This window comes from Drosophila albomicans, chromosome X, assembly GCF_009650485.2.
Source record: "Drosophila albomicans strain 15112-1751.03 chromosome X, ASM965048v2, whole genome shotgun sequence".
Classification (NCBI taxonomy): domain Eukaryota; kingdom Metazoa; phylum Arthropoda; class Insecta; order Diptera; family Drosophilidae; genus Drosophila; species Drosophila albomicans.
In genome coordinates this window covers 11,303,388-11,314,488 of record NC_047627.2, presented here as the reverse complement: position 1 = coordinate 11,314,488, position 11,101 = coordinate 11,303,388, and the positions used below count along the sequence as shown (strand labels likewise).

Sequence of the window (11,101 nt, the reverse complement as noted above, 5' to 3'; positions counted from 1 at the left end):
CAGCTAAAAATTTAGTTATTAATGAAATAATTTTATAGGACAAGAACCCACAAATTGTCCGCTTTATTATTTTAAATTCCGATTATTGATTCTCCCCATATAGTTTTGGTATATTTGAGTATTGTTTTTATATCTTCGCCAAAAAAACATTAACGGATTTCGCACTGTTTTACGTTTATTAAAAATGGGTTTTCAAGAACACTTGTCTGTAGTTGTCTTACTTGTTTTATTCCATCTTACATGTTCGTGTTACACTGCAAAATATCCTCAGTTTCGAGTGTTTTTTTTTTTATTTTCGAAAAATTAATAAAGAAGATGGATTTTCAAAAAGTGCGCCTTTTCCGCTAAATGCGGCATACCAAATAAAAATTCAAATTTTGCAGCGGTATATTGCGGTATATTTGGCAATAAAAAATAGTAGGTATTCAAATTGCAGTTGCGGTCACACAGTCTGTTTCGTGTTTCGGTCGCAAGCCAAACATTTTCATTTTCATTTTACTCATTAAAATAGAAATAGCAAATAAATAGAGCAACTTTATCAGTCGCTAACCGTTGCTCGCAGTGCACACATAATAGTAAATAACGATAAAAGAAATAATACTCTCGTATTGAAAAGAAAAAGTATTTGTGGCAAGTGCATCATCCCAAAAATTGAAGTTGAAGTTGCAAGCATCTCTCTCCCAGATAATAATTATCAACGTTCCCGTTACCAGCAGAATGTGTAAGTGAAAAGTGCACTTCAGCGAAGTTGCAATGCTCTGCAAGATTAATATACAGACAATAACAAATATTGCCAACAGCAATGAAAGAGAAATGTAACCATCGCTTTAGCTTTAGTTGCTTCTTTTACTGCTGCTAGTTTTGTTGTTGTTGTTCTTCGAGGCATCGTTCAACAGTTTTGTATTTGTTTTGTGCAGGAGCGAGCGAGAGGCAGCGTGCTGACGCCCCAACAACAACAACAAAGAAGACAACGAAAGTAAAATTTCACCCAAATTTTTGTTTGTTTTTGCTGGCTTTTTGCCTTTTTGCTATTCGCATAAAAAAAGCTGGATAAACAAGTTTTTGTTGTTGTAACACATACATATACACATATATATTTGTTGTCTCTTTCTTTGCCTTTTGTTGTTGCTGTAACCCTTTATGTTTGTTTAGATTTGCCGGCTTTGCCTGCGCGAAAGTTTAAAACGGCATATTGACCCCCTCTTCCGTTCCTCCCCCTCCTTAAACTGGTTTAATTGCACTCTGCATCATCGTCGTTTCTTTGCGGTTTTGTGCGATTGCTTAACTCGGTATTATTTCTTTTACAATCCGAGAGATAAAAAGGCCAATCTGACACAATCTGTTTGTTTTTTTGCTTAGTTTAGTTTACGATTCTCATCAACGTACAGCAGACGATATCTCTCTATCTCGCTCTCTATGTATTTGTGGTTGTACATGCAAAGTAAATGGCCACTCATTTATTGTTGTTGTGTTATCAGTGCTTGAATGTGGTCACATCACTAGTAGTTGGTCACTTCTTTTTATTTTGTTTCCACATCTACGTCTAGTCTATGGTGCAGTGTTACCAAGCGATTCGATGCACAAAAGAAACGAAAGAAAGAAAGAAGGAAGAGTTGTTTTGCACCCACACCCACACACATATAAGCGCACCCATGTACATGCAATCAAACAAAAGCAAAATAGTCCGTGGTGGGGGCGACATTGGCTACTGCTGCACTGCTCGCTCTCGTTGTGCTTAATGCTTAATAACAATGGCACAAAAAGTGTACACTCATTGCACTCCAAAGTGCAAGACAAAGTTAATAGGCTGCAGCTAGAGTTGTTGCTGTTTGTCGTTGCAGCTGCTGCGCAAAATTCAATTTTCATATACATATGCGCAGCGAACACTGCACTTTGGGCCACGCCCTCAATCCTCCCTCAACGCCCCTCAAAAGAAAGTATCGCAGTAGCGTCGATCAGCTTCACACATACATACATACGTATATGTACATGTGTATTTATATACATAAATTGATCGCTCGATAGATAAAACAAATTCTGTATCTCGCAGAACATTGTTATCGCATTTCGCTTATCGATTTTCAAAATTTATTGTACGATATTTCAATGGATGTTTAACGATAACAATGACGATTATTAAGCAATGTTTGTTGTTTGCTTTTTACATAATTTAATGAGAGTTTCCAATAAACAAAATCTCAACATATTTGTCTAATCTGCTGATTTAAAATTCGTGAAACATAATCGCAACATTTTAAACGCTGTTGCGCAGTTGGAAGATTTCTTTTAATAGTTTTTGTTTTTATAGATAAGAAATAATACTAAAATATTCCGAGGAAACAAGAAAATATTTGTGAGAATTGTGAATTGATTTTTTAAAAATTACAAATATAATAAAATTGAGTTTTTAGTGCAAAATGGATTTGTTATCTAGTTTTCAGACCAAGTTAAAAATACCGTTTGGTTGTGTAGATAGATAGATAAATCTTGTTGATTTATTATGACGGGGTAACTATTGTAGGTGCCAATTATACTTTTAGTTGTCAGCAATATATTGGACAAATAATTGTTACAAATAGTACAACTATATTATTAAATTAGAGAAATGTGTTTTTCTAAAATAGAGTTTAGTTTTATGTAACTAAATTTCGTGTATTATAATAATGGTTGTCGAGATTCAACAATAACCAATAATGTGTAAATCGATTTACAATTTTATAAAAGTGATGATTTTTTCAAAATATATTAAGTTGAATTAAAAGGAAAAGATTACAAATAAATATTTTTCTTCTAATATTGGGATCGTTTAGTTTTACATACATATGTAACTAAATTTCGATGAATTCGTATTAATGTTTATCGAACTATTATAGATAACAATTGCATTCGATTACAAAATGTGGAAATCGAACAATTTGTAAGCAAGTTCAAGACAAAGTCAAAAGTAAAGATTTAATCTAGTGCGATTTGATCAAAATTTCAAAATCCCGTGCTGAGTGTTAGATGTCAAAAGTTTGAAAATGTTTCGGTTTACACGCTTCATGATGCTTCCACAGGTGGCGAAAGCAACAACAACAACAACAACAACAAATAAATCAACAGCAACAACAGCAAGTAAATCAGAGTACCTGAGAAATCAAATATCGCTTCCGTTATTATGATTTTAGCTGACAACAATATCACCACCGATATCAGAGGCGGCGGCAATGGCAGCAGCAATAACAACACCAACAACGCCATCAAGCCTGCTGCCATAAGCACCAGCAGCAGCAGATCGTCCTCCGCCATAACGGATGAGTTGCTCCAAAAGTGGCGCGAGAATTTCTACAGTCATCCGAAGAATTTGCTGGCGCAGAACGTCTGCTCCCGTGTGGATCCGTTCGATGTGTGCCTGTCGCGTAAGGCACTGGAGACGACCAATCATGTGTTCAACTACAAGGTGGAAACGGAGGGCAAACCGATCACCAATCAACGCAGCTCTGGTCGCTGTTGGCTCTTTGCGGCGCTCAATTGCATTCGCCTGCCGTTCATGAAGAACTACAACCTGGATGAGTTTGAGTTCTCGCAGGCATTCCTCTTCTACTGGGACAAAATCGAGCGTTGCAATTACTTTCTCAATAACATTGTGAAGACGGCGCAGCGCGGCGAAAAGGTCGATGGGCGACTCGTTTCGTTTCTGCTGCTAGATCCAACCTCCGATGGCGGCCAATGGGACATGCTGGTCAATCTGATAGTCAAACACGGTCTGATGCCAAAGAAATGCTTTCCGGAGAGCTTTAGCTGCGAGTCCAGCATACGCCTGAATGCCATACTAAAGAGCAAGGTGAGTGATTGTAATTTCAAATTGTATTTCGAGCTGTTTACATTAAAGGGCTCTTCCGCTTTTGCAGTTGCGCGAATATGCGCGTCACTTGCGAGTGCTGCTGGAGCAAAATCCGAGCGAGGAAGAGATTGCCTTGAAGATACAGGATCAAATGGCCGAGATTTACAAGGTGGTTGGCATATGCCTGGGCATTCCAGCCGAGAAATTCACCTGGGAATACTATGATAAATCGAAGAACTATCAGTCAATTGGACCGATCAGTTCGCTTGAGTTCTACGAACGCTATGTGAAGCCGCACTTCAATGTCGAGGACAAGGTGTGTCTCGTTACCGATCCGCGTCCCACCAGCAGCTACGATCAAGCCTACACAGTAGACTGTTTGGGCAATGTGGTTGGTGGCCGACCCGTGCTATACAATAATCAATCCGTCGAGCTGCTCCTGGCCATGGTCACAAAATCACTGAAAGCCGGCGAGGCTGTTTGGTTTGGCTGTGAGGTTAGCAAGCGTTTTGCCTCCAAGCAGGGCATCGAGGATGTTGACGTGTAAGTGTTTCCACATTAAGTTGAGGCTTGACATAGTTCGAAATATGTTTAGATATAAGTAGAGTTTTGTAACGTACTTTATACATTCATAGCATTTAATGAATGTGTTTTTAACCTGTTTTGTTTATGGAAATACTTCCTTAATATATTTTATGCAATAGTTTCAAAGAAGTTGTGACATAAAGATATTTCAGACTTGAGTTGCATTTAGAAATTCATGTATTACTCTCAAGAAAGTTGAACTATCAAGTATTTAAAGATATTTATTTCATGCTTTATTTGCATTTAATATAGCAGGAAGCAAGTAGCGTAATTTCTTACACATTTGAAATGCAATTTGTTGGCATTACTATAATGAAATGCAACTAAGGAAGTTCGACATGTTCTAAACAATTCAGAAGTCCCTCTTTAATCTAATGTCTATACTTCATCGTGCTCTTTCTAACTTGTCTTGTCGTCTCTTTCTTTTTCATGCACAGCCACGATTTCAAGCTGGTCTTTGACATCGATATACAAACAACATTCTCGAAGGCGGATCGTCTGATCTATGGTGAATCTGCTATGACACACGCCATGGTCTTTACTGCCGTCTCTGTAGATGTAAGTGGTGCAACACATTGCGGTGGAAATTATATTATTGATTTTGAATGGTTTTGCAGAAAAATGGCGTGGCGAACAAACTGCGCGTGGAGAACTCATGGGGCGAGGATCGTGGAGAGAAGGGTTATCTGGTGATGTGCGCCGATTGGTTCAGGGAGTTCGGCTTTGAGGTGGTTGTCGACAAGAAATACGTGCCCGAGGATGTGATGCGTGTCTTTGACATGGAACCCATTGTACTGCCCGCCTGGGATCCCATGGGCACGTTGGCGCAATAGAATGCTCATTCAGCCAAATGGAAAAGCTTTACATTAACACCAACAAACGTTAGCACTACAAGCAATAATCCGCTAAATTCAAGTTTACCAACATATACTTATTGATGATCGATCAACTTTTTTTTTTTTTTTTTGGCCATAATCATGTTTATGTCAAATTATAGCCAGTCGTCTTCTATTATACTCTATTATTATTATTTTTTCGCGTGTGTGTTATATGTATGTGTATATGCTGTATGTATATAATATATCTGCAAACATATAATATGTACGTATACGTATACATATACATGTTTTCATATATGGTATATACACACATATATATATATATATATAAGAATACGTTTTTTGTCAACCAATATTATGCATAATTATGGCTCATTATTAAGCGATCAAAACAGAATGAATCACCGACACATGCGACAAATGTATCTTTGAATATGCGTGACGCGTCAATTCTTTTAGTAGCATATACTATTAATTAATCTACATACGAAATTACAACACTCACACATTAGAAGAAACAAAGAGCAAAAACAGAAACTGCATAGTTTAAGTAACAAAATTTCGATGTATTGAATTTGCTGCCGGCCATGAGAGAGCAGTTTAATAAATGTTAAAAAGCATTTGATACGTACATATTTTACATACACCACACACACATATACGTATATATATATATGCAGATATATATATATTATATAAATAAATATATTGAATGCAACCACACATTTGGAATATCTATAGAATTGTGTATATATTTCAGCTTAAAACGACTAAAAAACATCAAACAATTGTTCGCTCTCTCTCTAACTTTCTGCATAAAAAAAACCTAAACGAAAAATATAAGAGTTTATCACTGACTGTGTCCAGCGGATTGACGGCAACGCCTACTCCGCCGCTCCTCATACTCAAAGCGCAGTCGCAACCAGATGCCGAGGCACATGCGCATCAAACGTTGATCGTACTCCTTGAATTGGAGTGCAAAACGATGCTGGCTGCGTATCAAATGCTTCGCCTGACGCAATTGGCCGCGCTGTATTAACGATATGCTGTAGTAGAGTTTGCAGCGAGCCTGCAGAAAAGGATCTCCCAGGCGCAGACCGATTGTCAGCTGTTGCAGCGAGATTTTGCCCGCTGTCTCCGCCTGTAAATTGCAAAAAGGATCTTATGTATCTTGATGTTGAATCTCTGTTTGTATCTCACACTTACGCATCGCTCGAACTGTTCGCCCAGGGCTGAGAAGCCGCCGCCCAGCGTCGAGAGCCAGGACATTAGATGCTCGACCTCGACATGCTCCCATATCGTATGCCTCAACATCTCGCCCCATTTGTAGTCGATGGTGTCTCGCTCTGGGGGCGACAATGCCAGCCACAGCAGCTCCACACCATCGTTCTGCTGCAGCTTCTGGGCGAGCACTTTTTGCTGGAGCAGCTCGCGTAGCAAATAGTTGGCAGTGATGGCGTCCAGTTGCAGGGACAGTCGACGCACTGGACTGTTAGCCGGCTGTTGATTAAAGTAATGGCGATGCTGCCAATAATCACTGACACACACGGTCAGTGTCATCTTTGGATTGCCGCGTTCGATTGCGATGCAGTTTGAAGTGTTGTTGTTAGTATTATTATTATAGCTACTGAGCACATAGGGCACTAGAGGTGGAGCAACATTGATGTTTCTTGCAGTTAACTAATTTACATGTATTCATTTAATATTGATTCAACTATTATCTTTTGCATGAATTCAGACTTTTATCTTAAAACAAAAAAAATAAGCTTTAAGCTATTTTATTTAACACCTGTGTCAGAATGTGACCACGGCAACATATCAAAAATATACCTAAATGCTGAGTCTTTCTTTTTCGCTATATTATAAACTATAAAGTAGAAAAGCTGCAAAATTTTGCAACCAGAATTACGATTACTAGCAGCAGTTTGACATAGTTCTCATTTAAGTTTCAATTATTTTAAAAACCTTCGATATCGGATTTGAGTTTGTGCTCACTTTCTGCAATCTGGCAACGCCGCAGACGAACTCTAGTAGAACAAACGGGGTCCTTCGCATACAATATAATTCAACTATTCTAAATCTGCTGCCAAAATTATTACACAATTTTTCGATTAGAAGTTATAACCAAAATTAACTCCCTTTGGGTATTTCAAAAATCCTACATTTGAACAATTTTATTAACTTTCATATGAAAAAATTCGAAAATGAATAGTTATGGTTTTAGTTTCTAGTAATCAAAGCTTAAAATATTTATAAAATAAAAAAGGTATTTCTTTGATAAGCAGAGTAAGAATCTGTGATAGATAACAATTATTTTCTAAAGTATTCGATTATCCCAGTTAATTTAAGTTATGATTTTTACAACGAAAAATCTCATTCGTTGCTACCGTGCGCAGGTGGCAATCGAATACGATTTATCGATTGGCAGCGATGATTTGAATAAGGCCGTTACAAAAGACCGATAAGTTTATTACATTAGTTTGTATGGCTTCGTTTCCCCTAAAGTTATTTTAGTTTAAGAATTTAAAAACTAATTATGAATCTGTGATCTTGCTAGCGTTCGAAGAAACAATTAATTATAATATTTTCAATATATGCAATTTTGATTAAACCGATTTTCAGCACCCAACACTAATGTTTAAGTCCAAAGGTAATCACAGAAGCTATTCATTTCTTAGACGTTGTTAGAAAAAACATGTGTTTTAAAGCAAAAACTGCACATATTTTGTAACTTGCTCACTCTACTTTTTTTTTTTTGGGAAGAAACTGAGTCAAAACCTTTGATATAATATGTCATTATTGATTCACCTGCCTTATTTTTAGTAGGAAATGGCTCAGGTTTATAGATAATGAACCCCTTTAGTATCGACCGAAGCAAGTACATAAGTATGGATTTATGAGCACACATATACATATATATGCAACGTGTGATATGCGATTACTCCCTCACACTCGTCATCATCACATCGGCAAAGCTTATCTTCGGCTCACACACGGTAACAGCTGCAATACGTCGATCGCGATAAAGGCCCTAGCATACTATCAAACTATATTATAGAGAGTTCGCTCGCGTCCAATACAACTGGGTTTTAGTAATTATCTGAGCTTCAGTCCGAACGGTCGTAGTGTGCGCTGCGAGAAACAATTCAACAACGATCTAACTAAAATTTGTGGTGTCAATTAGTGAAATAAATACTCAAGATGAAATTCTATTTGTTGGTGATCGTTGCTGTTGCCTATTTGGCCTACGTTAGTTCCGGTAAAGCCCTACATTTATTTTAACTATATGCAATTTACCTGTGAAACTACATTATATAACGCGGTTTATTGTTAAAGTTATTTGATCATTTACCTATTTTTTTGTCGTTAATCGAAACCGGTATCTTATCTTTGTTTACTTAAACACATACACGTACATTTCTTATCGGAGTTCGATAAGTCAGGGCTTTTTTACATTCTTTTTTTTTTGTGGTGTTCAAGTGATTCTATTTTTTTCCGTTTGTGCCCACATAACCGGCAAACACTTGCCCAACACAAAGGTTTCAGTTGATAACTATGCACAATTACTTATTAGCGTTGGGTAAATGTAATATCATATGGACTATTCGAAGTAGATGCGGCTCGTTGACTTAGAAGAGCAAATGAGTCACGAATTCATGACTCAAACGAGTAAGAATTCTGCAGTTGATCATATTTCGGCTGAGATAATGCAATGCATTGAATTTAACATTTATATTTGCATACGACACTAATTAAAGTGACCCCAAATTGACCCCAAGATTAATATACTTTTGTATCGTGTGTGGGCTGTGTACCATCAATATACATATGCATACACATTAAGAATATACAAATGCATGTCGAGAGTACAGTTGTACATATTTATGCCAAAATCGTTTGGAATTCTGCGTAAATATTGCTGTTTGTTTATGACGGTTATTAGAAACAAGCTTTTTGGCAAACTTTGGTTTCAGTATCAGTATCATTTTGTTAGTCATATTAATGGCATTTATGCAAGTATGAAATCGATTCGATTTTTGGTAATATCAGTTCAATCCAGTTGAGCAAATCCAGTTTTATTTCCATTAAAAGTATTATATATCAAGAAAGTCAAGCAGTTCAGAGTGAATTTCAAATGCTGTCGAAATTGCACTGCTTAGGAAAGTGGAATGCAAGCAGGGCAACGGATTGCACGCACATTAAAAGCAAGCAGCGCATATATGTATGTACATAGGTTTGAAATTTCGGTACTTTTGAAATGTTGCCACTGGCGGGGGGCCTTGCCCTATAATCGCTGCTATTGACCCGATATGGTGATCAATGTGACAAGTTTAAATCGATGCGATTACAGAAATAACGAAATAGTTATTGATACGAAGCTTATAAATAATTAGCAAATATTTATTTAACCTGTATAGATAGGCGAATGTCGCCCCAATACCCATAATTTACTACTCATCATTATCTATCAGAATGTACAGTTGCAAGTCTCTTATCTTTGAGTGTACATTTGTATGTATATAAAGAATGTTAGTTCTAATTGTATGGGTAATGCAATTTTATAAACAAATATATGTAGAACACGGAATGTGGATCGATTGTGGGAATGTTGAAATAAAATAATTGAACAATTAATCGTTTCTGAAACTCACCTTCTGTCATACAACCCGCAGAGAGCTGCGTTCAGTGCAACTCAAAGACTGATGTGCGATGCGCCACCGATGCCAACTCCATGATGTCCAAGGATTGCGCCAATGTCAACAACACAATGTGCTACTCCCGCGTGCTGGGTAAGTTCCCGATCTTAGATCTTCTTCTTTAAGTTAAGACAGCTGAATGAGTAATGCGCTCGTTTCCAATTTGTGCAGATGGCTACACGATTCGTGGCTGTGCCAGCGACTTGGACAACAAAACGTTGAGCTCCTGCAACAATGATCTGGAGTGCATGATCTGCACGTTCGGCAATGGCTGCAATCGTGCGCTCTTCCCCCAGCATCGTCTCCACTGCCTGCAGTGCTCCGGCAACTCGACTAACTCCACCTGTGCCACCGAATACAATGCCCCCATTGCTGTGTGCCCCATTTACAAGCTGGGCGACAAGTGCTTCGTGCGCAACAGCAATCGCCTGGCCGCCGGCTCATTCCAACGCGGCTGCCTCACCACTGCCCATGCCAACAAGGTGTGCATCAAGGATGGCAACTGCTACACTTGCAACGGCGGTGGTTGCAACTCCATTCGCGCCGACAGCACCGAGATTCCACTGGCACGCGATGGCGCCCCGGTTTCGGTTATCGCTTCGTTAGCTCTGCTGCTGTTCAGCGGCATCGCCAGCTTGTCGCTCTAGGACGCTCTTGTCTGCAACAAGAACAAGAAGAACCACGAAAAAAAGTTCATTTAATGTTTTGTACTATTTCATTTGCAATTTGCAGTTTGTAAATGTAGCTATTTTTTTTACTTGCGAACTAATAAAATAAATATATAACAACTAAGGAAAACAAGCGAAATAAATGATGGAATGATTGCGCCTTTGATGTGCTGCAGCAGCAACAACAACAACAACAACAACAGCAAACAACAAAGATTTCCTTTCTGAGTCACAAAACATTCGGTTGCCGATTTTATGAGGTGCCATTGAGACTTGGCCACTTCCACTAGCCAAACAGTCGAAGTCAGCCCCTCTAATAGTTGACATTTGTTGCACACACACACGCACACACATACATATATGTACATGTGTAGTCTACATATATATTTCGTGTGGCAAGCGAATGGAACCGGAAGCTGCGCCAATGGGGTGCATAAATTTATCAACGCCTCCAAAACAAAACGGCAGTCGTTCAATTGACTCGCAACG

At 38.3% G+C, this 11,101-nt stretch overlaps 3 protein-coding genes across 3 annotated transcripts; 2 read left to right on the top strand and 1 right to left on the bottom strand.

The window, feature by feature from the left end:
• Positions 1–454: 454 nt before the first annotated feature.
• Positions 455–5,785, top strand: LOC117578263 (bleomycin hydrolase). Its single transcript, XM_034263685.2, has 5 exons — positions 455–721; positions 3,168–3,823; positions 3,891–4,366; positions 4,846–4,966; positions 5,026–5,785. The coding sequence occupies exons 1-5, from the start codon at positions 718–720 to the stop codon at positions 5,239–5,241; spliced, it is 1,473 nt and encodes a 490-aa protein (XP_034119576.1). The 5' UTR covers positions 455–717; the 3' UTR covers positions 5,242–5,785.
• A 194-nt stretch (positions 5,786–5,979) lies between these two features.
• LOC117578267 (uncharacterized protein F58A4.6) lies at positions 5,980–7,047 on the bottom strand. Its single transcript, XM_034263688.2, has 2 exons — positions 6,454–7,047; positions 5,980–6,388 (listed from the first exon to the last, which is right to left on the bottom strand). The coding sequence occupies exons 1-2, from the start codon at positions 6,805–6,807 to the stop codon at positions 6,098–6,100; spliced, it is 645 nt and encodes a 214-aa protein (XP_034119579.1). The 5' UTR covers positions 6,808–7,047; the 3' UTR covers positions 5,980–6,097.
• Positions 7,048–8,335: 1,288 nt separating this feature from the next.
• Positions 8,336–10,727, top strand: LOC117578265 (uncharacterized). The gene is made up of 3 exons (XM_034263687.2): positions 8,336–8,506; positions 9,921–10,037; positions 10,116–10,727. The coding sequence occupies exons 1-3, from the start codon at positions 8,449–8,451 to the stop codon at positions 10,589–10,591; spliced, it is 651 nt and encodes a 216-aa protein (XP_034119578.1). The 5' UTR covers positions 8,336–8,448; the 3' UTR covers positions 10,592–10,727.
• The last annotated feature ends 374 nt before the right edge of the window (positions 10,728–11,101 follow it).